The following is a 27,172-nucleotide window of genomic DNA, read 5'->3' on the forward strand; positions in this document are numbered from 1 at the left end:
CTCCATATTCACAATCACACTACCTTTCTGTTCTCTTCCTTTTCAATTCCTTTTAGGAACAAGTTCATGAGTAATAAAGGCCAGGCTTCGTAAATTATCCAGGATGTTAATTTGCACAACGGTGCTCCTTATCAGCATATTACATGGCATGATGTAAAATAGCTATTGAGATTAATAACTGATCAAACAAAACAATAAACATGAGGCTGATAACATTTATAAATGCTTGTTAGGTAGGGATCAAACTATTTTATCACAAAAAGTCGAGATTTTATGTTGTAAAATGCTTTGGGTTTTTCTAATGCTCATTTCATTGTAGATAATAACTACTTAGTCTACCATAATTACCATTATTCTGATACATACGGTTTCTGTACTGATTGTAAATAATAAATACATTTTACTGTAAAATACCAACAGCTGTGTGTGTCTGCTATTCATGCATATGAATATAATCCCTGCTAATAAGAGTTTCTCTGGCAGGGTTGTCTGACTCATAACAATCTGAATCATGGAGAAGAGTGAGAGACAACAGCCTGTTTTCCTTGTCGCTGAAGGGGTACGACCAGTGGCGGCTGGTATCAGGGCAGAGGGGGGAGGGGGACGATGATGGACGATGAAGAGAAAAATTAAAGAAAGAAAAAAACATGTTGCGCTCGCCGCATCGCTGACTCAGTGCTTCTTCGGCTGCATAGCACAAGATCCCAGCCTGCTCTGTGGCCAATCCTGACACTACTCCCATGCATGACAGCAGCGTCAGAATTCATCTGAGCGCCCTCGTTTTGCTCTCCCAGAGGGACTGGGAGCCTGTGCCTCAATGTCTTCAACCCAGCAATGCAGCTCGGGTTTGAAGCAGTGCGCATGTCGGTTTGGCCGTCCTGTGACGGCTGGCCAGACTGACATGCGCACTGACAGCAGTGCAGAAGCACTCCCCCTTAATAACGACACGTATTTCTCCATGGGGGTGAGGAGGCCTAAACTGAAGTACCATCCCTAAATCAGGAGGTTCACAAATAAAGAGCATATTAAATGTTATGATTCTGCATAAATGGGTCATGCAATGGCGTTTTTCAAGAGTATTTGTTCTTTAAAAAACATTTAACCATTAGCAGGATGCAGATTACATTTTTGCAATAATGTAAAATCATAATGAAGAGGCCTCGTGTGTATTAAGACTGTAGTTTGCATTCTCCCTCTGTCGCCTGCCCTCCTCCCTCTGTCGCCCTCCCTAAGTCGCCCTCCCTCTGTCTCCCTCTCTGTCTCCCTCCCTCTGTCTCCCTCCTTCTGTCTCCCTCCCGCTGTCTCCCTCCCTCTGTCTCCCTCCCTCTGTCTCACTCCCCTGTCTCCCTCCCTTTCCCTCGGTCTCTCTCCCTCTGTCTCTCTCCTTCTGTCTCTCTCCCTCTGTCTCTCTCCCTCTGTCTCCCTCTCTCTCCCTCCGTACGTCTCCCTCCCTCCGTCTCCCTCCCTGTCTCCCTCCCTCTCCTTCTGTCTCTCTCCCTCTGTCTCCCTCCCTCCCTCCGTCTCCCTCCCTCCCTCCGTCTCCCTCCCTCCGTCTCCCTCCCTCCCTCTCCCTCCCTCTTCCTCCCTCTGTCTCCCTCCCTCTCCCTCTGTCTCTCTCCCTCTGTCTCTTTCCCTCCATCTCCCTCCCTCTGTCTCCCTCCCTCCCTCTCCCTCCCTCCCTCTCCCTCCCTCCCTCTCCCTCCGTCTCCCTCCCTGTCTCTCTCCCTCCCTGTCTCCCTCCCTCCATCTCCCTCTGTCTGTCTCCCTCCGTCTCCCTCCCTCCCTGTCTCCCTCCGTCTCCCTCCCTCTCCCTCTGTCTCCCTTCGTCTCCCTCCGTCTCCCTCCCTCCCTGTCTCCCTCCGTCTCCCTCCCGCCCCCTCCCTCTCCCTCCTTCCGTCCCCTTCATCTCCCTCCCTCCGTCTGTCTCCCTCCCTCCCTCCGTCTATCTCTCTCCCTCCCTCTATCTCTCCCTGTCTCTCTCCCTCCCTCTGTCTCTCTCCCTCCCTCTGTCTCCCTCCCTCTCCCTCTGTCTCCCTCTCCCTCTCTCCGTCACCCTCTGTCATCTCACCAATGTGTGTGTCAGCCCTCAGCCTGGGCTGAGACAGCTTCCCAGCGCGCACACACAGCCGCCCTGAGACAGCTTCCCAGCACTCACACACAGCCACACCCGAGTACTTCACAGGTCTTTAAAAGACCATTTACATGTTAATAAAGCTTTGTTGTATTTCACCTCTTAGGCCCCTGCATCTCCACTTTGACAATCACTGGAATCCCCGGCCCCCACAGAGCAGAGTCTCAGAGTCCGGGCTGCTGCAAACGGCAGTGTTTAGACTATTTTGTTTTTTTTTTAAACACATGTAGGATGTCTGCAAGGTCCTCGGGCCGCCGATGAAGGCTTGCCGGGCCGCTGGCGGCCCGCGGGCCGTACTATGAGTAACCCTGGTATAGATAGATAGATAGATAGATAGATAGATAGATAGATAGATAGATAGATAGATAGATAGATAGACAGATAGATAGATAGATACGTAGCTCCACATGGGGCAATTGCGACGTTGTGAAAGCAATACTACCAAAGTACTGCATCGACCGCGAGCTGTCGGGCATGGAGTCACACGGACCCCCAAACAAAAGTACCTTGGAAAAGAAGTCTATGATGATGCACAACTTTGTGGAGGTGATGCATTGTGCCGAGGTCGAGGCTGGCTCCCTGACTCCAATTGAGAGGTGAGGTGTTGTGTCTGCGAGGAGGCGACGTGTTGAATCCAGCACAGGAGAAGTCTGTTGCATCAGCGGTGAGGCGTCGGTTCCAGCGACGGTGTGAAGTTGACGAGTTTGTGGAGTCATCCTCAGTGGTTATCGGGGCTGCGATCACAGGATGCAGGCGCTGGGGATGATAGAGTCTGTGCGAGCCCTGACTTCAGGAAATGGCAATAACTGCAGGCGTCGACAGGCCTCAAAACATGCGGAGCAGGCCGGGCGGTGCGTCGTGGACTTCACGAGCCGTGCCCCTGGCCTCGGTGCAGGTCGCGGCGTCGCTGATGGCGTCGGAGACAGGTTTTCTTACTTCTTTTAGGTTTGTTCTAGCACCAAAGAGCAGGACCAACCTCCAGGGGGCCAAAACTGGAATAGGCACCTCCTGGCAGGTCAGAACTCTCAGCAATAGTGTTCAGGGGAGCTGGGTTGAAGTATTTGTGACCCTGAGAATTTAGAACATGAGGCCAGCACACACAGGCCCTTAGAGATTCTCCTTCAAGCAGGTTCACAGCAAAGTTACAGTCTTTGTCCTTTCCTTGGCAGAAGCAGCAACTGCAGGCCAATCCCACACAGCACACAGCAAAATGGGCAGTAATTCTCCTCAAAGCTCTCCAGCTCTTCTCCTTAGCAAAGGTTCCTCTTGAGTCCAGAAGTGATCTAAAGTTCTGGGGTTTAAGGTCCACTACTTTTACCTCATTTTATCTTTGTTCTTCTTTGTGCAAGGGTCTTTGAGCCCAGTCCAAACCAGTTCTGTCCTCACTGGTGCAGTATGATCACAGGGGGTGGAGACAGCATTGTGCAAGGGAGACAGGCTCTATTCAGGTGCAAGGAAATCTCCTCCCACTACTCTAAATTCAGCCAAGGTATATTCTGCTCAGCTCTACGTCATCCAGGTAGGGCCAGGCACACCTCAACCCCCAGTGGCTGTCTACAATGAATGCACATCCCCAGCCCCTGTCATTCCAAAACCAGACAGTAAATGCACAGGCAGAGGCACACAAAATAATTAGACAAGAAAATGCCTACTTTCTAAAAGTGCAAAAAGAACAATTGATGGACAGAATGCAGAACAATGTCATACATTCACCCCAGTACAGAGATCTGGGCCTAAATCCATAGTTCTTTTGCTCACAATGCCTTTCCAGTTTGGACCCAGCCATATGCAAATCGGTCTTGACCCTGCGCTCATTGGGAACAGTCCAGATCAAGCTGCCAGGCAAGGATTCCCTGGGCTGGAAACAAGCATCCTGGGACCAGTGAGCAAAAGAATAATGGATTAAACCCAGATCTTTGTGACTGGGGTGTGAATGTTTGCATTGTCCAGCATTCCGCCCATCAATTGTTTCTTTTGCATATGTCCCTCTAAGTGGTTAGGGTATGCCCAGAAGTGGGTGCCGTGCTCACTACACCACTGGATTCAAGCTAGCCTGGCTGATGAAGGGTGATGCCCTGAAACCAGTCCCAGGATGCTTGTTTCCGGTCCAGTGAGGACCTGGCTTGGCAGTTCGAGCTGGACTGTTCCCACAAGGAACAGGGTCAAGACTGATTTGCATATGGCTGGGTCCAAACTGGGGTGGTGTGGTGAGCAAAAGAATGATGGATTAAACCCAGATCTTTGTGACTTGGGGTGAATGTTTGCATTGTCCAGCATTCCGTCCATCAATTGTTTCTTTTGCATATGTCCCTCTAAGTGGGAAGAGTATGCCCAGACGTGGGTACCATGCTCACTACACCACTGGATTCAAGCTAGCCTGGCTGATGAAGGGTGATGCCCTGAAACCGGTCCCAGGATGCTTGTTTCCGGTCCAGGGAGGATCTGGCTTGGCAGTTCGGGCTGTACTGTTCCCACAAGGAACAGGGTCAAGACTGATTTGCATAGAGCTGGGTCCAAACTGGAGTGGTGTGGTGAACAAAAGAATGATGGATTAAACCCAGATCTTTGTGACTGGGGGTGAATGTTTGCATTGTCCACCATTCCCTCCATCAATTATTTCTTTTGCATACTTTCTAAAAGTGGCATTTTCAAACACACAATTTAAAACCCATCTTCACTAAAAGATGTGTTATTAAATGCTGAGTTCAGAGAGCCTAAACGTTATTTCTCTATCTTGTCCAAATGGCAAGTTATACTTGTAAGATGTTACAAAGTATCCCCCATGTTATCCTATTTGGGCAGATAGCCTTTCAATAGTGAAAAACGAAATTGACAGTGTTTCACTATCAGGACATGTCACACAGACCAGTACATGTCCTACCTTTCACATAGACTGCACCCTGCCCATGGGTGTACATTGGGTCTTCTGGAGAGGTGTCTTACATGTAAGAAAAGGGAAGGTTAGGGCCTGGCAAGTGGGTGCACTTACCAGGTTGACATGGCAGTTTAAAACTTTAAAACTTAAAACCTTTTCAGGGCTACTCATGTGGGTGGCATAATCAGTGCTGCAGGCCCACTAGTAGCATTTGATTTACAGGCCCTGGCACACTCAGTGAACTTTACTAGGGACTTACCAGTAAATCAAATATGCCAATCAGGGAAAACCTATTGTAATAACAATTTACACAGAGAGCACTTGCACTTTGACACTAATCAGCAGTGGCAAAGTACCCAAAGGATCTAAGCCAGCGAAAACTAAATCCAGCACAGCATAAAAAATACAGCGGGTAGAGGCAAAAAGTCACGGGTAACCACACCAAAGATGCCAAGTCTAACAGTAACTATGTGCATTGTAGATTTCCTAGTTGTGGCGAGAAGTCTTGCCAAAATGCATATGTGCTAATTGACAAGCAGATTGGTCTGCGTCCACACTAACTTGAGGTAGTGAATACTGTTGGCAAGCACAGCAAAGCATCCGGCTTGCATATGATGTTGTTTGCATATGAGTTCTGACGCAGCAAAAGAAAAAAAAGGTACACTGATGCGGTTGGCATTCTCTAGGTGCATATATGCTTAATGACAAATATGCATGCATGCATCACCACACACACACTTAGGAAATTATGCAGATGCTATTTTTAATTTACTGATTCAAGCTGGTGAACATCACTTGAATTTGTAAAAAAAAGTTATTTTAGAGGGACCTTGGCAGAGTCATGTGAAGTGGCAAAAAAACTGCTGCACTCCGCAAAGTTCCGCAAGCGGCAGAGTGCGGTAAGGCGTGTTGATTTTTCACGCCGGGAGAATCGGCAGCACCCCCCCAAACCCTCTGTTCTTAACTGCAGCCACATGCATTTCCAGCAGCGCCTCCCAACACTCACCCCGCTCTTCGAGCAGGGGCCGCCACGGGCAGCCTAAGGCCTAGCTACGCCACTGGAATGCAATAGAATTAATGGCCAGTTGAGAAACTGACTTTCATATATTTTGTCAATGCACAAAAAGGCTGTACCTATACTTTTATTAAACTTACAGTAGTGGAACGGGAATGGAAGTAATTTGAGCGAGGTCAGCGAAAAAGTCAGAGACCTATTCGACTCAGAAGATTTCTTTCCAGTGTACCTCAAACTTAAAGCAGCCAAAGTTATAACATGATCATCTGTAACAGGTTTGCATTTTGCAAAGGCACATACAATCTACGCATGTAGGTACACTGATGCGGTTGGCATTCTCTAGGTGCATATATGCTTAATGACAAATATGCATGCATGCATCACCACACACACACTTAGGAAATTATGCAGATGCTATTTTTAATTTACTGATTCAAGCTGGTGAACATCACGCCGGGAGAATCGGCAGCACCCCCCCAAACCCTCTGTTCTTAACTGCAGCCACATGCATTTCCAGCAGCGCCTCCCAACACTCACCCCGCTCTTCGAGCAGGGGCCGCCACGGGCAGCCTAAGGCCTAGCTACGCCACTGGAATGCAATAGAATTAATGGCCAGTTGAGAAACTGACTTTCATATATTTTGTCAATGCACAAAAAGGCTGTACCTATACTTTTATTAAACTTACAGTAGTGGAACGGGAATGGAAGTAATTTGAGCGAGGTCAGCGAAAAAGTCAGAGACCTATTCGACTCAGAAGATTTCTTTCCAGTGTACCTCAAACTTAAAGCAGCCAAAGTTATAACATGATCATCTGTAACAGGTTTGCATTTTGCAAAGGCACATACAATCTACGCATGTGTATGTAGCGTGTATAATGACAATAACATGCATGAATTTCACAAAGTTGAGAAGTGCATCTTGGAGAAGAACAGTGCATTTGGAGAAGAAGCTTGCTGTGTTGCTAGTGGCTTGACCAGTGCTTAATTTGAGTCAGTGGTTTCCGGTGCTCATCACCGGTACTTCATCATCAACACAGGTGCTTTTCATGAGCAGCAGTTAAGGACACATTAATTTATGGTAGGCACTGGGAGATTACGTGATTTGCCCAGAATCACAGGATGTTGACCAGACGCCGAGACTCAAACCTGGTTCCCCAGCTCCGAGGTCGGCAGCTCTGGCCCTTACACCACATCCGCTACCCACTCTCACGGTTAGTAATTGGTTCTATTTTAGGCGGTGCTAACAGGAGAAATGGGCTGGAGCAAGCAGCCTCCTGACAACAGCCCCGGCACTTTTTACAAATTACCCACAGGCCTCGACCTAAGTATCTTTCCAGCGTAGTATTTTCGCATGGGGGAGCTTTCAGCCCTCAAGACCACGCCCTAGATTTCCCAGTTTATTATTTTAGCTATTCCACTCAAGGATGGAGATTTCACCATATATATGGAGGGTTCAGAACCATACCCATTTCGCGAAAGTGTTTCTGTGTCTATGGCAAACTGACAGGTGTGTAGGACTTGGGCCTTAGAAGGTCGCTGGAACAACGGAGAGCGAGTGTAGCGTTGCAGTACAGCACCATACAAAGCAAACTACTTTCTAGGAATGTTAGAGTGCATGGCCTTCCCCAAACCTGTCTTCTAGCACATATGCATGCAGAACGGTAAGAAGCTGGAGCTGCAACTCACTTGCCATATTACCCAGTCACTCACCTGGTTCTTCCTCCCCTCTCCTGCACTTTCCCTACGTTCACTAGCATCTCCTAGGCCCAACCTTTTGCAATACTAGACGGTGGGTTATGAAAGAGCAAGGGCATAATAGCATATGAATTATGAGCGAGCTGTGGTGTCGAGTAAAGATGAGCTATAGGTGTGAGGGGACTTTGAATGCTGTTATCATAGGAGAATCTGGGGACACGGCATACCACCGTGCACACATGTGGCCCTAATACTTAACCATCAAGGACATGGCACGCTTGTGGCGTGGGTCAAGGCACGGATAGAACAACCATCAAGGACATGGCATGCCTGTGGTGCAGGTCAATGCACAGATAGAATACCCATCAAGGACATGGCACGCTTGTGGTATGGGTCAATGCACGGATAGAACACCCATCAAGGACATGGCACGCTTGTGGTATGGGTCAAGGCACGGATAGAACACCCATCAAGGACATGGCACGCCTGTGGTGTGGGTCAATGCACAGATAGAACACCCATCAAGGACATGACATGCCTGTGGTGTGGGTCAAGGCATGGATAGAACACCCATCAAGGACGTGGCACGCTTGTGGGTCAAAGCACGGATAGAAAAAACATCAAGGACATGGCGACACGCCTGTTGTGTGGGTCAATGCACAGATAGAACACCCATCAAGGACATGGCATGCCTGTGGTGTGGGCCAAGGTGCAGATAACCCTTCCTGATTGATTCTGAGCGGGGTAGAACTTTGATGGACACCAAGAAGGGCCCATGATCAGAGGGACACTCTCTAAGTGCATCTAAACCGCCTTGTGAATGAGTGTCCCCGAGATGAATCTGACTCTGTTTTAGGTGTCCAGTAAAATGTCTGAAATTCAATCCAATCTCTCAGTGCTTTCCTCTCGGTAAGTATCCGCTCCTGACAGGCCCGTTTTACTGATAGTGTATTAACCTTGGCAGAGAAATCATGGCGAGCTGTATTGGAGTCATGAAGTGGAACACAGCTCATTGTAAATAATACATAAAGCTGAACGAGAAAATGGGATTTTTATGATTAACGACCTAGCCTACAACTTTACGAAAGCTGCAATCAAGGGCCGGCTGCTAAAAAGCAGGGCCCTCAATCTGTTCCTTCACACTTTGAAAGATCCCTCCCGATAGCTGGAGAAATGTAACTTTTTAACAAAAAGACTAAAAAAAAAAAAATTCAAAAAAACAGAACCCACCTGACGGAGATCCGAGGGTCGTGGGTTGCTCCACACTGCAGAGTGGCCGTGGTCCCCTTTATAACGCTGCAGTCCTCGGGAGGCAGAGAAATGAAGGTTCGAGCTGAAAAAGACACAAATCACAGCTCATGTAAAAAAACAGATTTGCTGAATCGCCTTGGCACCGAGTAGTGCATGTGTCATTTTGAAATCCTTCAGCTTTAAAATCTGCCCTCGTCACTATTTCATACCAGCAGACTGCTCGCATAACACCTAGGAGCAGATATCGGACGCCTAATGGTAGCTCAAAAGTTGGCCAACTTATTTTAATTGCAGTGATTTTAAATCACACATTTAATGGGAATGGAAGCATGCAGGTAAATGACATCTTTCCCACCTCTGAAAAACGCAAAAAAGAATATAAACTCTAATATAAAAAAATAACATAGACTGGAATATAAAAAAGACATACTGCATAATCTTGTATTACATACCTATAATAATTTTTTGATCATTTTTGTAACAAAAACAACCCACTGTAACTCTATTAAATGTTTTTTATTTCATCATCTAAACTGATCTGCCGTTATAGACAGTAATATATGTCTCTTTATGTACGGTCTTATAATTGACCGTGAAGCTTAAATGACAGAGTACTGCCAGTCTGGAGACTAAATTGCAGTCAAGAAGCAAAGGAAGTCAGAAACTAGAACCATTTCACTGCACAGCTGGTATTGAACAAACTCAATATGGGGGGGGGGGGAGATTTTTTGCTAACTTCAATCTGAAAAAGACCACTACTCACTGGCAACTATATGGTTTTGATAGTATCCTAACCAGATGTCAGCTCTCAAGATTACTCTTCCTGGAAATCATCAATATGAGTATATACAATTTCAATGGTTGAATAGAATTTTTGAATGCAGCACTATGCGAAAACAGCATAGCAGAACATAAAATTCCATTCAGAGAACCTGATTGAAGCAGCAAATGTTAAAACATTGGAGAAATGTGCAAAAAGGCACTGTTTTGTTGCGTGTGCTGATTCTCATCATGAGCTTGCGCCCCTAATATATATATAATATAAGAATACTATAACATATACAATATATGCAAAGGTCATTTAAAATGTATCCAAAAACTATCCTCAGTTTTTCAGTACTTTATCAGAAGATATGCAGTGCAACATCAACTTAAACCCCCAAGGCCTCACGATACTCAGTGCCGCTTGGGAGGTGGCTCCTCCATGAGAAACCTTTCCTTGTAACTTAACAAGTCTCCTGGGGGCAGCCTCTATATATGAGAGTCCTCTAAAACAAATGGGGCAACTCAGAAATCCAGGGAGCTGGGCTGGATCATTTTTACCAAAAAGGTGGTCCCTATGAGGGAACTGTAATACCGATTCCTTAAATGCAATGTAGGAAGCACATTAAAGAGTGCTTTTGAGCCTTAAGAAATCGGTAATTACCACCAACTTAAAGTTGGTGGTAATTACCGATTTCCTTTAAAAAATCACCTTTTTGTTTTTTGTTAAGTGCCATGTGGCACACATTCATGCCCTTAGGGCATGTATGTGCGCCACATGTGCCCACATGCACATTTCAGGGGTGCAACAGGGTGTCCTTTTGACACCCTGGCACCCTTGAAAGTGCTCCCGCTATTAGCGATTCGGTAATACCGAATCGCTAATAGTGAATGTCTTCACATTCATTCCTATGGGCCTCCAAGCCCATAGAAATGAATGGATAGGTATTCCTTATTACCAAATCTCAATTACCGATTCGGTAATAAGGAATATTAAGGATTCGGTATTTTTTACCGAATCTTTACCTACATAGGAAATACCGATTTCTTAATAGCGAATCGGTAAAATTCGCTATTAAGAAATCGGTATTTCAGATTTACCTACATCGGGCCCTAAGTTCTCTAACTAGAACCTAGTTGACAGCACTTACAGATGGTGCACTCACAGGTTCAGGGGCGGCTCCCCGTAATGGCAGCACTCGTCAGAGCCAGTCAAAGAAAAATAAAATGATAATGAAACAATATCATTTTATTTTTCTTTGACTGGATTTGACATGCATGGAGGGCGGGGCGGGCCATGACACGCAAGTGGTGGCACTTAGAAGCGTGCATGTATGTTTGGCTGACTGTCCTAGGCCAGGCAAACATACATGCGCACTTCCATTTCTCCAACCCTGCTGTGAATGCTGCTGTGCTCACAGCCGGGTTGGAGAAATGCCTCAGTCTGACAGGCAGTGTCTGAGTGGCAGAGCAGGCCGTCCAGACCAATCCAGACACTGCTCTCCCAGCAGAGCAGCGTCTGGATTGGCTGAGAGGCCTCTGCCTTCCCAGAGACTGCTAGGAGAACTCCAAGGCGGGAGGCAACCATCGGAGGCTGCGGGGGAAAAGGTACTATGAGAAGTTGGCCTGGTATATGATGTTCACTAGTTAAAGTGACCACCTTGTACCATGCCAAGCAACCCTTATGGTGTGGTTGTAAGTCAACCTTTTCGGACCAGCTGCCCTAGTGGTAGCGTAGGCTAAGCAGTCTTTGAGGCTAAACTCGTTTAGGCATGTAAAGCAAGCTGTTTTACCATATGTAACCCCCCTTTATACCAATGAAAGGACACCACACAGATATATATTCAAAATATATATGTATTTATTACTCAAAGTATCCCCTAGACTCTTTATGAGCACAGGAGCACAAATCGTTAAACAAGAAAGTATCACAATATACAGAAGTTGCACTTTATGTGGATAGGCCCTGGTGGCCGATCGAACCATATACTAAAATAGTGGTATAAGTACCACGAACAGGAAAGGCAAAAGGCCTAGGGCCTCTAGAATCGCTGGGCCTACAAGGAGCTAACTTCAGTTAGTGACCAGGAGGTCCACGGGTCGCGTGTGCAGTGAGGAAAGTTACACGCGGGCTCCCATAGGTTTTCAATGGGTGCGTAAAAGTTCAAAAGTTACTGCTAAAAGGGTCTTCTGGTTGAACTACGAAATCAAGACTTCAGATCTAGACATTAGAGATGTTACTCTACACTTGTGCACCGGAGTGCCAGCTTTACCTCACCCACAGGAAGCGGGTGCATAGGTCTCGAAGTGCGTCGGGTTTCGTCTATCTGTTCAATGGAGCCTGACGACAAAGATGCTGCAGGCGGCCGGTCCAGAAGAGATGCGGTGGATCCAAGGGTGGATCGGAGTTGTAGAAGACCTGTAAGCAGAGGGGACAGTGTTCACAGTCACTAGCCAGTGACCGGCGTGGCACCAGGTAGGTACCAGGCGATGTCGGGTGCAAACAGGTGAAGAGGTGTAGCTTGTCTCTGCAGCCACGTGGTCCCTGAAGGTCGACGACGTCCAGGAGTCGGTTCACGAGCTGTCCCACGCAGGCTCCCGCAGTCGGCAGTGTCGGCGATTCAAAAGAAGCAAACAAGCCTTGGCAAAAGCAGGAGTCGCAGGAATTGAAGAAAGCTGTTTACTCTGACCAGCAAGGTCAGAGGGGCTGCTCCTTTGGAGGGAAGCAGGGGCCAGTCTGGAGCAACCAGACCAGCGTCGTAGTTTTCAAAGTTGGTTGCCAAGATGGCCACTAGCCAACGGGCCAGGGTCTGGTTAGGCGCGTCGAGTTGCAAAGTGCAGAGGGGCCCCACGCAGATCGTGGAGATGCTGGAGGGCTCACCTTTGGTGCAGATGCTGCTCGGAAGTTGGGCTTCTCAGGACCCAAAGCACAACTTGGAGGGAGCCTCGGTTGTCGCGCTTGCAGCTTGTCGAGTGTCTTCCAAGATGGCTGGCTCCACGTGTCTCGGTGCCTCCACGGTTTCCTTTGCAGGGACTGTGGATCGGGCGGTGAGAGGTCTGGAGGTCCAGTTCTTGTCGGTCTCTGGGCTCGGGCTCCGGCAGGAGGTGGCGGCAAAGCAGACGTCGATTTGCTGGATGGTGCTTGCGTTAGCAAGATGGTCACTCCCTGACCATAGGGGAGATTTCCTTCAGTCTTCTGTGCAGCAGAACGTCGAAGTTCCCGTCTTCTTCTTAGTGTTAAGTTGATTCCAGGATGTCTGAAGTCTTAGGACACAGCTCCTACCTTTAAGCGGATTCTAGGGGCCGGACTACCTGCTAGGTCCCTCCCTACGGGTGGGACCAGGAAGGGGGGTGGTTACACCCCCAATCCTTTGTCCAGCTCGCCCCAGGTCCGGGGCTGGTGTGCCCCAGGACCGGTTTGAACTGGCATATGCACCGAGGCTCCTTGTGAGCCTCAGGCATGTCTGATTCTATTCAAGCCCTACCTGACCAATACACAAAATCCTGTCTGGGGTGGTGCTCGCACCTCCCCTGGCAGGAAACCCTTTGTCCACGTCTCCCAAGCTGGAAGGACTCCCAGCAGCAGGAGGGTAGACTTGTGTCTGTTGTGGCAGCGTCCATTTTGTGGAGCTGAGGCTATGTCTGATTTTACCCGGGTTTCAGGTTCTGTACATGTCGTGTCCCTCTAGAAGGGTGGAATGCTAACCCCGTCGCCAGAATTGGCGAGGGGTTAGTATTCCAATTCGTATGACACCTTACTCGACATGTTTTGATAAAGCCAAACCAAAGATAGCATTTAACCGTGAGGTTCATAATGCACTTAAGAGTATATGGTATGGCGATATCTGGAAACGGTAGAAGGAAGTAGTTCCGACCACTGCAGACAGGCTCAGCTCATGCCAGAGCACCATCTCACATGAAACCAAGCACTCTGCCCTCAGGATTGTTAAGGCCTGCCATAGGAGTGACTTATAGGTTAACATGTGTCCCATTTAAGGTTAGGTATAGGTATACTACACCTAAGTAAGAGGTGGATACACCAACTTACCCCAGCTGAGTGATCAGCCAGTTGTGTCAAATTGCTAGGCCAGGCCAGGGGTGGCACAATACATGCTTCAGCCCCTGGTAGGCCTTAGATACACCAATGCCCTGGGTACCTAGTGTACACTGGTACAGGGGCTCACAGGGTGATCTAGTTCCAATGGGTTATGCACCTAGGGTACATGGAGTCCATTTTAAAGAGAGAGCAGATAGGCTGACATCCTGAATGGCAGGATCTCAGGCCAACTAAGTCGAAAAACCAGCTAGACACTAGGCAAAAAGTTGGGGGTAACCATAGTCAGATATCCACCTTCCTACACAACCCCCCCCCCCAAACGAAGGGAGATAAGGCTGACCTTGACCAGGTAAGCCTATATTGCCTAAGTGGCCATATAAGGAAGAACCAGCACTGGCATGGTTACCCCCTGTCTCATGGTCCACTAAGCAATCCCTCACCCTAAAGGTATCATAGGGTATCCACCATAGGGAATCTCTACCTTTGGTGTGTCTTTGCAAAGTAAAAGGCTGGTGTTGAGATGGAGTACAGAAGTGAGTGTCCTCAAAGTGAGGCCTCCGCTTCCTCCAATCATCCTCCACCATGGATGCCTTTCTTTCCTTAACTGAGTTGCACTGTGCTCTCAGGGTCAGCCTCTGGCTACCTAAAGCTGGAAGCTGGGTCCCTTTTGTGGGCTTACTGGAGGGACAGGTCAGGTTTGGGGCCCTAAGGTCCCAGGTTTGCCTGTGCCCAACAGAATCCCTCTGGGGGAGGTCCCTAACTACCTGTAAAGGGGATCCCTCAGGAATGTGTTTAACCATCACCTGGCTAGGGCTACTAGCCAGGCAATCCTCATTCTTTTGATGGGGGGGTTCTTGTGGACAGGGGCCCTCTTGGGGTCCACTGGCCTCCCTGACCTCTGCCGCCCTGGGCTGACTGAGGCAGGGTAGAGAGAGGCAGGCTACCTGCACCAGACTGGGTCCCACCTTGGAAGGGGCCACTGACATCAGAGGCTCTGTCAGGCTAGGCCTGGCTACCTCTGGGGCAGTTCCTTCACAAGGGGGGGGGGGGGTCAGATCCCTGGGGAGGCTGACCTTTTCCTAATGTCTGGGGAGAGGGAGACTTTTCTTCCTCCCCACTACTCTCTGTTTGTGTGGAGTGATCCATAGTTTCAGGCTTCACTACACCTATGTCAGTCTGAGTATGGACTGAGACCATTACAGCCTTGCCAACCTTTTCAGGGAGGCACTCAGTTTGGGTTTGAGCTGTGACTGTCACAGCTCTGCCAGTTCCTACAGGGAAGTCTGTCTTTGCCTGGGCTGTGGCTACCACAGCCCTTCCAACCTTTTCAGGGAGGAAATCTACTTGGACAGGGGTTGTGACTGGCACAACCCCACTACCCTTTGGTGAAAGGCCTAACATTTTAGAATGGGTGTTTTGTTCAACTCCAGCCCAAGCTGAGAGTTCTAAGTCATTCCCCAGTAAGCAGTCTACAGGCAAGGTTGGGGACACTGCCACCCTTTTAGGGCCAATGACACCTCCCCAGCTGAGACATACCTCTGCCATGGGATGACTGTTCTGTTTGCCATCAATGTTAGTTACCTGGTAGGAGCAACCAGGCAAAAGCTGCTCAGAGGGAACTAGCCTATGGGCCACCATAGTGATGCTAGCTCCAGTGTCTCTGTAGGCCTCAGCTTTTCTACCATTGATGTAGGGCTCCTGTATGTACCTACCCAAAGTCTTGGGACAGGCAGTGAAGTTGGCAAACCCCATGCCACCATCACAGACAAGAGTAGTTGCTGTAGGGCAATTGGCTAAGCCAGGGTCCCCCTGTGTTCCCCAAGTAAACCCACCCAAATTTCTGGGGGCACTCCCACCACCTGGGGGATTACTGCTGACAGTAATAGGTGGTGTGACAGGAGTAATTGGAGGAACAGTTTTGTTTTTAGCCTTTGGGCAACTGCTGTCAGTTTTCCAATGCCCAGGAATTTTACATTCATGGCAGTAAGGCTTTTTACCTGTGGTAGAGGAGGGAGCTTGGGACCCACCACCCTGTGTGGAGTTTTGGGGCCCTGCGGAAGATTTCTCTTTTGTTTTATCCCCACCCTTCTCTTGAGGTTTGGTGGTATCTTTCTTTTGGTCACCACCCTGATTTTTAGGCCTGATCCTGGTCCTGACCCATTTATCTGCCCTCTTTCCCAATTCTTGGGGAGAGGTCAAATCTGAGTCTACCAGGTGTTGATGGAGAAGCTGGTTTTGACAGTTACTTAAGATCCGTTCTCTCATCATCAAATTGTACAATCCTGTATAATCTGAAACCTTACTTCCCAGCAACCAACCCTCCAAAGCCTTAATGGCACATTCAACATATTCAGACCAGTCCTGAGTCTGTGCCTTCTGGGTATCTCTGAACATTAACCTGTACTGTTCAGTGGTTAAGCCTAACCCATCAATCAGGACACTCTTCAGGGCTCTGTAGTTTCTGACATCCTCCTCTCTAACAGTGAGGAGTCTATCTCTGCCTCTACCTTCAAAGGAGAGCCATAAGATTGCTGCCCACTGGTCCTCAGGAACCTGCTGCACTTTGCAGGCTCTCTCAAGAGCAGTCATCCACTTGTGGATATCATCCCCACTTTTGTAGGGGGGCACAACCTTGGACAGGTTCCTATTATCAAAGACCCTATCTTTGTCCCTTGGGACAATGCTGCCACCAGTGTGTATAGACCCACTCTCTCTAGGTTGCCTAGCCTTGCTCAGTTTCTCTTCCATCAGGGCTACTTCTAGCTCCTGTTTCCTGATCCTCAGCTGGGCTTCCTTCATTCTGGCCTCATGCTCCCTCCTCTGAGGGCTGGTCATCCTTCTTCTGGAGTGACCCTGAGAGCCTCTAGAGGCATTAGAGTCACCTGAGTGATTCCTCTGTCTCCCAAACCCCTGGTTAAGTCCACTAGGGAGATGCAATGGGGGGAACCCATTGTCAGTCCCAAGTAGTCTTAAGTTAGCTGAGCCAGGTATAGCACCTGGCACTGGGCTATTTCTCCCATCAGAACTACTACTACTATCAGACTCACCCCCTTTGTCATCCCTGTCCCTATGCTGATCCTCATCATCTGTAGTCTGATTCTCAACTAAGGGGCGACTGTTAGAAAGGGGTACTTCAGTAGCATCTTCAGAAGGAGGGCCTCCTGTTCCAGTCCCTAAGGGGTCTAACTGGGAGGCTTTCTTGAGAGCTCTCTGATCTTCATCAGTTTGTAAGAGTTCTCTGAGTTCAGCAGAGGTAGGGTTCCTGGGCTGTTTAAGGCCCCTGATATTTGCCAACTGCCTGAGCTCATTCTGGTTTAGGGTAGCAAAGATGGATGGTGCCCTCTGGGGGTCACTCTCGACAGAGATGGGTACGTTGGACCCCTCTGCCCCAGCCATTGCTCTTAAGTGTGGGTGGATGTGTTGCAACTACCTACACTTGGGTTTTCCTACTAAACCTATCTAGTAGTTGTAGTCAGGGTGTGCTACTCCCTTTGCTCTACAACAACTAAGTTCAGTAGAACTTAAGTATATAACTAATCTTGTTTTATATGTACCTAAAGGTACCGGTATGATCTTTCAATTGGTAACAAAGAGATTACAGAGGTAAAACACAGCAAGCTCAAATCCAACCGCTGCTCACCAATGTGAGAAGTTGGCCTGGTATATGATGTTCACTAGTTAAAATGACCACCTTGTACCATGCCAAGCAACCCTTATGGTGTGGTTGTAAGTCAACCTTTTCGGACCAGCTGCCCTAGTGGTAGTGTAGGCTAAGCAGTCTTTGAGGCTAAACTCGTTTAGGCATGTAAAGCAAGCTGTTTTACCATATGTAACCCCCCTTTATACCAATGAAAGGACACCACACAGATATATATTCAAAATATATATGTATTTATTACTCAAAGTATCCCCTAGACTCTTTATGAGCACAGGAGCACAAATCGTTAAACAAGAAAGTATCACAATATACAGAAGTTGCACTTTATATGGATAGGCCCTGGTGGCCGATCGAACCATATACTAAAATAGTGGTATAAGTACCACGAACAGGAAAGGGAAAAGGCCTAGGGCCTCTAGAATCACTGGGCCTACAAGGAGCTAACTTCAGTTAGTGACCAGGAGGTCCACGGGTCGCGTGTGCAGTGAGGAAAGTTACACGCGGGCTCCCATAGGTTTTCAATGGGTGCGTAAAAGTTCAAAAGTTACTGCTAAAAGGGTCTTCTGGTTGAACTACGAAATCAAGACTTCAGATCTAGACATTAGAGATGTTACTCTACACTTGTGCACCGGAGTGCCAGCTTTACCTCACCCACAGGAAGCGGGTGCATAGGTCGCGAAGTGCGTCGGGTTTCGTCTATATGTTCAATGGAGCCTGACGACAAAGATGCTGCAGGCGGCCGGTCCAGAAGAGATGCGGTGGATCCAAGGGTGGATCGGAGTTGTAGAAGACCTGTAAGCAGAGGGGACAGTGTTCACAGTCACTAGCCAGTGACCGGCGTGGCACCAGGTAGGTACCAGGCGATGTCGGGTGCAAACAGGTGAAGAGGTGTAGCTTGTCTCTGCAGCCACGCGGTCCCTGAAGGTCGACGACGTCCAGGAGTCGGTTCACGAGCTGTTCCACGCAGGCTCTCGCTGTCGGTGGTGTTGGCGATTCAAAAGAAGCAAACAAGCCTTGGCAAAAGCAAGAGTCGCAGGAATTGAAGAAAGCTGTTTACTCTGACCAGCAAGGTCAGAGGGGCTGCTCCTTTGGAGGGAAGCAGGGGCCAGTCTGGAGCAACCAGACCAGCATCGAAGTTTTCAAAGTTGGTCGCCAAGATGGCCACTAGCCAACGGGCCAGGGTCCGGTTAGGCGCGTCGAGTTGCAAAGTGCAGAGGGGCCCCACGCAGATCGTGGAGATGCTGGAGGGCTCACCTTTGGTGCAGATGCTGCTCGGATGTTGGGCTTCTCAGGACCCAAAGCACAACTTGGAGGGAGCCTCGGTTATCGCGCTTGCAGCTTGTCGAGTGTCTTCCAAGATGGCTGGCTCCACGTGTCTCGGTGCCTCCACGGGTTCCTTCTTTGCAGGGACTGTGGATCGGGCGGTGAGAGGTTTGGAGGTCCAGTTCTTGTCGGTCTGTGGGCTCGGGCTCCGGCAGGAGGCGGCGGCAAAGCAGACGTCGATTTGCTGGATGGTGCTTGCGTTAGCAAGATGGTCACTCCCTGACCATAGGGGAGATTTCCTTCAGTCTTCTGTGCAGCAGAACGTCGAAGTTCCCGTCTTCTTCTTAGTGTTAAGTTGATTCCAGGATGTCTGAAGTCTTAGGACACAGCTCCTACCTTTAAGCGGATTCTAGGGGCCGGACTACCTGCTAGGTCCCTCCCTAAGGGTGGGACCAGGAAAGGGGGTGGTTACACCCCCAATCCTTTGTCCAGCTCGCCCCAGGTCCGGGGCTGGTGTGCCCCAGGACCGGTTTGAACTGGCATATGCACCGAGGCTCCTTGTGAGCCTCAGGCATGTCTGATTCTATTCAAGCCCTACCTGACCAATACACCAAATCCTGTCTGGGGTGGTGCTCGCACCTCCCCTGGCAGGAAACCCTTTGTCCACGTCTCCCAAGCTGGAAGGACTCCCAGCAGCAGGAGGGAAGACTTGTGTCTGTGGTGGCAGCGTCCATTTTGTGGAGCTGAGGCTATGTCTGATTTTACCCGGGTTTCAGGTTCTGTACATGTCGTGTCCCTCTAGAAGGGTGGAATGCTAACCCCGTCGCCAGAATTGGCGAGGGGTTAGTATTCCAATTCGTATGACACCTTACTCGACATGTTTTGATAAAGCCAAACCAAAGATAGCATTTAACCGTGAGGTTCATAATGCACTTAAGAGTATATGGTATGGCGATATCTGGAAACGGTAGAAGGAAGTAGTTCCGACCACTGCAGACAGGCTCAGCTCATGCCAGAGCACCATCTCACATGAAACCAAGCACTCTGCCCTCAGGATTGTTAAGGCCTGCCATAGGAGTGACTTATAGGTTAACATGTGTCCCATTTAAGGTTAGGTATAGGTATACTACACCTAAGTAAGAGGTGGATACACCAACTTACCCCAGCTGAGTGATCAGCCAGTTGTGTCAAATTGCTAGGCCAGGCCAGGGGTGGCACAATACATGCTTCAGCCCCTGGTAGGCCTTAGATACACCAATGCCCTGGGTACCTAGTGTACACTGGTACAGGGGCTCACAGGGTGATCTAGTTCCAATGGGTTATGCACCTAGGGTACATGGAGTCCACTTTAAAGAGAGAGCAGATAGGCTGACATCCTGAATGGCAGGATCTCAGGCCAACTAAGTCGAAAAACCAGCTAGACACTAGGCAAAAAGTTGGGGGTAACCATAGTCAGATATCCACCTTCCTACAGGTACATTTTGTAAACATTATTATTTTTCCTCCAAAGCCCCCCCCCCCCGTCCACCTCTCCCCCTTTTGTGATGTGGTGGCAGCGACTTCATAGGTTTATAGCAAAACGCACTGGGTCCGACTCAAATCTATTTGAGGTTGTAAGCTTGACTGTGGTAACCCACATATGTGTTTGGACCGTGATATAGCCATTTATTCACCCAAAGGTTTCCATGTGAGTAAATCTACTCCTGAGAGAGCTGACTGGGACTTCAGTCACAGTTCTGGGGAGGAAGCACATTGTAAATTTGTGATCACCGAGAAATGTACCGATGTACCTTTATGTAATTACAAACTCCTCTCCCAGACCATCCCTCCCTGTAAATCTTTGGATTACCTACTGACAACGTCAGGAGAAAATGCTTTCCAAAGGCCAGAAAGGAAAGGCAAGCTCTCCAAAATTGGATTCCTCCCCCAGGAAAAATGTTTTTCAACCATGATGAAAAAATATTAGAAGGCGGATTTGCTCCTTTTTTCACCTTCATAAGGAAATATATGTGTGTACATTTTAACTTGAGAAAAATTAATTCTCAAAACTTTTTCAAGCTCACACCTGGAAAGGTAGTACGGCGCAAGTTTGGAGGCATACCTTTGGCATTTGTAAGAATTACAAAAAGTCTTTAATCTGCATACGTGTGATGCAGTAAAATCTATAGGTGCAGTTTTCTGAGTTTTTCAGGGGATCAAGCCATTTCAGGTAAAAACATTTTTTTAACAGATTCTTATACTGGCCCTGGTTGATTAGCGATAACTAATACTGTCAATCACGTATAGAGACCATCTGATCCATTCAATTCTCCACCTTGGAGACATACAGTGAAAACATTGAAGTTCCTCGGTAGAGGGTGTGGAAGATAATGTCTAGTGTGACATGCAAGAGACAGGGAATGAGATCAGCATCATTAGTCCTACAAGACGAGGAGATGAAAAGCGCGGCGGCGGGCGCGGAGGCTTAGGCGACTGAATATGACAGCTTCCAAGTGAAGCCTCACATTTAATTATTTCATTCAGTGAAGTCTAATGGAACCTAGGGATTTATACTGGAGCTCAGGGGTTATGGGTTAAGAAGGGATATTAGGAAACATTGTTCAGTGGAAGTGGCAAGCCGACGTAGGAGTGAGGCAGCAAATGTAGAAGCGACACAGCATGCATTTAGATTGACTGTGGACACATTTTTTAATGGCAGCTACACAAAAGGTTACAGCGCCTGGGGTGTACCAGCAAATCCATCCTGTAACATGTCTGATAGAAAAATAGCCACAGGAGCACTGCATTTATCAAAGCCTCTCAAACCAACAGACAGTTCATTTCGGTGCATTAGATGGCATATTTCTCAGCACAACAGTCTAATGTTTTGGTTTGAGGCAGTGCTTGGTGTGCAAGAGGGTGTGCAGGTGGGGCTATTTGGGATAAACGTCTTCAGGCTTCTTTTTAATAATGTAACAATAGGAGTAGGACCAGAGACTGTGCAAAATATGTGGAGATTTGAAAAAACAGAGAAAAATGCATTGGTCTGACATTCACCAGCTAATGTGATCAGTTCGAAGCACAGTACAGGTGCTGTGAAGCCATCACCAACCTGAATATACAGGAACTCAACAAGCCTTTGGTGTTTTCAGATCAGCGGTTTGATAGCAGAGCATCAAACAGACTTAAAGGTAACGTGTACAGAGAGTGGGCTTTGGGGTGAATATGCGATGTTACATCACATACCATTACAACGCAAGTCATTACAACGACTTGCTGTAGGGGGCGCTGGATGTTGGAATAGTATAATTTACTATTCCAACTCCACTCTGTGCAACAGTAGGAAAGGTGTTGGATTTTAAATCCAACACTTTCTTCCCCCTACAGCAAGTCGTTGTAATGACTTGTGCTGTAATGGTTTGGAAAGTAACAACGCAGTCGTTGTAACAACTGCGTTGTAATTGCATGCAATGTATCGGATGTCTTTCCTTTGGGGCGCGCCTTTCAACAGTGGATTTCTTTTTCAGCCACCGACTTGAGACTTTATCAATCACTTCTTGGCTCAGCACAGTGAACTATTCATCTCTCACCTAATGTTATTGGGTGTATCTTCTCCTTTTCATTTGAGCGCTTACATTGAACTGCATGAGGGTTTTCTTTACAACCAATGCTCTCACTGTCTGCTCCTTCTCGCTCCCTCCTTTTTGTCTCGCTGTTCCCCCTCTTTTTTCATAGTATTCTCCTAGCTCCCTTGCCTGCCCTTCATTCGTATATGCTTCCACCCCTCCCTCATTCGCATGTGTGCTTCAAGTTCCCCTGCCCACCACCCTATCCTATCTGCTTCTTGCCCATCGCACCCCTGTGCACTCAATATTGATTCTACCCACCTTTCCCTCCTAGTAGCTTCTCATAGGTGTGTTGGGACCAGGTATTTTTTTGTTGCATAGAAATCAAAGGTGGAGCTATAATGATGGTTCTCTTGCTTTTAATACCATCCACTTTTTGTTTCTATATCAAAATGAGGTCAGTGACAAATAAGCCTTCATCATAGTCCTTTTCTATGTTATAGAAACTTAAGTAGGACTATAATGAAGGCTCCCTTGCCGTTCAACCTTTATTAAAACTGAAAACAAAACCAGTACAGTATTGTAGCCAATAGAACCTTCAATACAGTCCACTTTTCGTTTCTTGCCTGACTTTAGTGTGCTTGCCCTGCATGTGTTAGCCCAGTGGGTCTTAACCTGTGGCCAAGGACCCCTGGGGGCCGGCGAGGCCTACTCTGGGGGTCCACGACTGTTTTACAAAATTAAATATTGACAATTAATAGATTAGAATTAATAGAGTATATACTAATAAACAAACAAAATGAAAAACTTTTCTATATGTGATTAGGAATTACATAAAATAGTTCAATGGTTGAGCATTTGTTTACTGCAAATTGTTTTTGTCTATTACAATAGCCCCTACACGTAAAGGGGGCAGGGGGAAGAGGAGAGATTTTCCTCTGGCAAATTGTTTGTGCTCTCCTATTGTGCCCTTCTTTTTAAGCCCTAATTACAGACGCAATCATCTTGCTATATAGGAATTTCCTCTAATATGGGTGAACCTAAACTTACTGGCATAGCAATTTCCTGGTTCTATGGGCATTCATAAAAATTGACGGGTGGCCTCACACACCCCCGGGGTGTCCTGCTTCATCATTGGCCACCCCACGCCCACCAAAGCATACTCTAATTGCAAGTGAGCCCCTCGTTCAGGGCTGAGGGGCAATCGTTGGAAGGGAACCAAGGGAAGGGATTGTCCCATAAAAACCCCTACCATCTAAGGATAATATGGGCAACATATTATAACCTTTCTTTTTTGGGATTCTCTTCTTACAACATTAATAACATTTCATAAAGCATGTCAACATCTTGTTAGAAATTATGATATGAACTACTGTGATAAAGTGTATGATCTAATTATGTTATTTGACAATAAACTGCCAATCATTTTAATTCAGCCAAAACCTGTGAAAGTATAACAATTAGTCCTCGTGAAAGGTTCTTATCCCAAAAAGCGTATGAAATTTAATGGACACATGTAATAAATCCAACTGTTAAAATATTGATTTATAAATAAATAAAATCCTGAAATAAATATGAAAGGATAATTAAACATCCTTCATCGCATACGAAAATACCAACCAACGCGTTTTCATCAGCAGGGCTTGTTCATGGTCAAAAAAGGTCTGTTATTTTATTTATTTTTTTTACAGTTTTTTAAACTAATAACTCAAGACAAGCATGTCATCAGTTTACTAAGGATCTTGGGACTCGGTTTGTCACAGCCACTGCCAATAAATTCAGTTAAAAGTTCTCCATTCTATCTGTCTGAGAATTTCAAACGAGTGCATCCTTTTTCTACGGAGAAAAGACTAAATTTCTGCCCGAAGGCTCACATTAACTCGATAGACACTAAATTTGATTTTTACAAACACATAATGGAATTGAAACTAACCAAATTACACGCAGAAATTGAAAACAAGAATAGTAAAACAAAAAAACAATGAAGCAAGGCTCTCATAAAAAGAGCAATTTAAGAACTGAGGATGTAACTTTATTACAGTTATGAATTGGACACAAACCAGGAAAGAGAACAACAAATCAGGAAACAACTAGCCTATTGGCAATAACAGGAACTGCAATGACTGGAGCAGGAGAGAGTAAACTAAAACTAAAATCTATGTTCTGCCCCATCCTCCACTACATCCTAACACCTATACCCCAGTATGTAATAAACTATTTTAAACTGCAGACAAGTATACAATAGGTCACATAATGGAATAGCAGAATGAGGTAGGCCTGACCAGCAGCGGCCCGTGCAGGTAAGAGTGGTAGGGCCAGGTTGGGAGGGATTGGACAGACGACCACGAAGGAAAATAAAATAAATGATAAATTTTCCCTCCTCGATGTCTGTCGAAATCCCCCCCACCGCTCTTACCTGCACGGGCCCCTGCTGGGCCTGACTTAATTTGATGTCCAGCGTTCCTTAATTACAAATACGAAAAACACAGTGGCCAGATTGCAATATAAAGTACGTTTTCGGAGGTACAGACTGTGCAGATTGAAAACAGGTTTCAACAATACATTGAGAATTACAAATTCTCTGAACTTTGTATATGTTGTGGATGATGCATCCAAGCTCAGTGCTCGTAGGCAGAAGCTAGGGAAGCCCATGTTGCCACTGATACCACTTATTAATATAATCCAACATAAGTCACAGGTGCTATTTTGCCTTCTTTAAGAGAAGCCCAAATCCTTCTTGTAATTAGGACACCTTGAATATCACAACATGAAGAAATATAAAACACTACTAAGTGCATAAGGAAGTCTTTAGATACTCGTTTCCTAGGGGAAATTAAGTTGTGCGAGACACAGAAATCGTTTCTACAGCTTAGGTCTTATTAGGGTACATTAACAGGGTGCTTAAAGACTAGATTTTGAAGGTCCTTGTTGTGGTTGCTCGAGTGTCTGAAATTATCTCTTTCTCTTGCACTAAATCCTAGTAAAGTCTTTACTGAGCGCACAGATCACCTCCATGTGAAGCTCAGAGATCATAACATTTTAGAACTCGAAAAGCTATTTTCTCAGGTGTTTTGTTTTGAAATTTAGTGGAATAAGGGGGCAAAAATCTTGGTCCGTGGAAGAGCAAGAGACCGTGACCTAGCACATGTAAATCATCTGACACCAAGACTAAAGTCACATTGAAGAGAATATCTTGACCAAGTTGGAAGAGCAGCAACAGAACTGTCTGGAGCAAGACGTTAGTGATGAACTACAGGGTGTGGAAACGGACACACACGGCAAGTTGATCCGAATCCTAGTATGCACTGAACATTGCCTATCCAATCTGTTTCTAGGGCACACTACTGGAATGGCTGACATTGTTTCTATCAGACAGATCTTAGGTGGAGGCCCTTCCAACATTTAGATGTAGGCCAGGGCATATATCTATTCCAAAAGCTGGAGGCCAACTCTTACCTGTATGCCAATGACACTCTACATGCTTTACACCTTTCGCGGGTGATAGATGTTAATTGTCTTGGCTCCAGGTGGATGAAAAGGAGCTTTACATCCCTGAGTGTTTCTAGCATGTGTGCCTCTGGAATGAAGAGACAGAAAATATCTGTCTCGCTCAGGGCTTCTCGTTCTCCGGTTTGCCAGTTCAGCACTATATTAACAATCCATGTTATTTTAGTATCATCCAAACCAACTACACTCATTTTAACAACCTCAGCTGAAAGAACGGTAGAGGTTGCTTTGCCAGGATTTGAGGCTTGACACAGATCTGAACAGTCGAACAAGCCACAGCGGTATCTAACCAGGTTCAGAACTGTAGCCAAAAATTATATCCAGGGAGTCAGATACCATATCTTCATCTGTGATCTTGTATGGACCTTAGTTAAGACGCCGCCTAGCAGGTTTTAAAACATGTCATTCTCTCCTAGTGGAATTAAGGACAAACCACGGACACAACCACGTGGAGTAATGGCTCACTCAGAGTCTTGACTAAACCCCTTTTCCCCTGGACCCTGCAGGAACTTTTGATGGTGTCATGCCTAGAAAGTCCGCCAATCGAAATTCATGCTTGGACCTGCAATGGTTTCAATTGCAAATAGATGACGTAACTCGATTACCGAGTAATACCTGATTGGTGGCAAACCAGCTCCTGGATAGAGCCGAGATGACAAGATGTAATGTGTATATGCTTGTGTTCTCGGCCATTTTCCCCCAAGACTGGACTTCCAACCAACCATCATTTCACTTACACCTAGTACCTCAGTTAACTTCAGCTGTTAACATGATTTTATTTGTTACAGAATCCTCAGAGGTGGCATTAAGGCAATATATTTGGCACAATATAATATAAGTAAATTAATAAATATAAGCCTATTTAACTGCATTTTATAGTGGTTGCCACTGCATACAATACCAGTGTATCTCCTTTTGCACTCAATAACAGACATAAAAAGTCAATTACACACACACTGCAATGTGTTTGATTGCATGCAATATTCACTGCCACTCCCTTTCCTGATCGCCATTAAAGTGTGACCACACTGTGACGGAAATTGTGAGTGGGCGGTGTTCCATCACAGAAATCAGCATTATATATCACTATTGTATAATGAGGAGAGAACAATCACTGGGCACGGATGAGAAATTACTCTTCTTTTGGGTTTGCTAATTGGATACTTTCAGGTCTAATTACAGACTGATTTACCTTTCTTGCAGGCTTCCCTATTTCATACAAAACATACAGAAAGAGAATTTGCTAGAGTTATCTTCTTCCACTGGGCAGTTCAAGTGCTGCACTTTATTCATCATGTTGGCTCCTGCAAGCTACAATAAAAAAGAACATCAAAGCCAATAGGCCCAGCATGTCATCGAATAGGCAAGTGAGACCTACTGGCTTTGCCAATGCTTGTTCTTTGTTTTTGTGAC

The 27,172-nt window shown here is 46.7% G+C and overlaps 1 protein-coding gene across 2 annotated transcripts in view; it reads right to left on the minus strand.

The window, feature by feature from the left end:
• Positions 1 to 27,172, minus strand: part of SDK1 (sidekick cell adhesion molecule 1) — a 2,285,003-nt gene that overhangs the window by 825,028 nt on the left and 1,432,803 nt on the right. For both annotated transcript variants that reach the window (XM_085629198.1, XM_085629197.1), the window contains one exon: positions 8,947 to 9,049. In XM_085629198.1, the coding sequence (XP_085485324.1) occupies positions 8,947 to 9,049 (103 nt within the window). The remainder of the gene's footprint in view (positions 1 to 8,946; positions 9,050 to 27,172) is intronic.

The sequence above is a fragment of the Triturus cristatus genome, chromosome 10 (genome assembly GCF_964204655.1).
Source record: "Triturus cristatus chromosome 10, aTriCri1.1, whole genome shotgun sequence".
NCBI classification, from domain to species: Eukaryota; Metazoa; Chordata; class Amphibia; order Caudata; family Salamandridae; genus Triturus; species Triturus cristatus.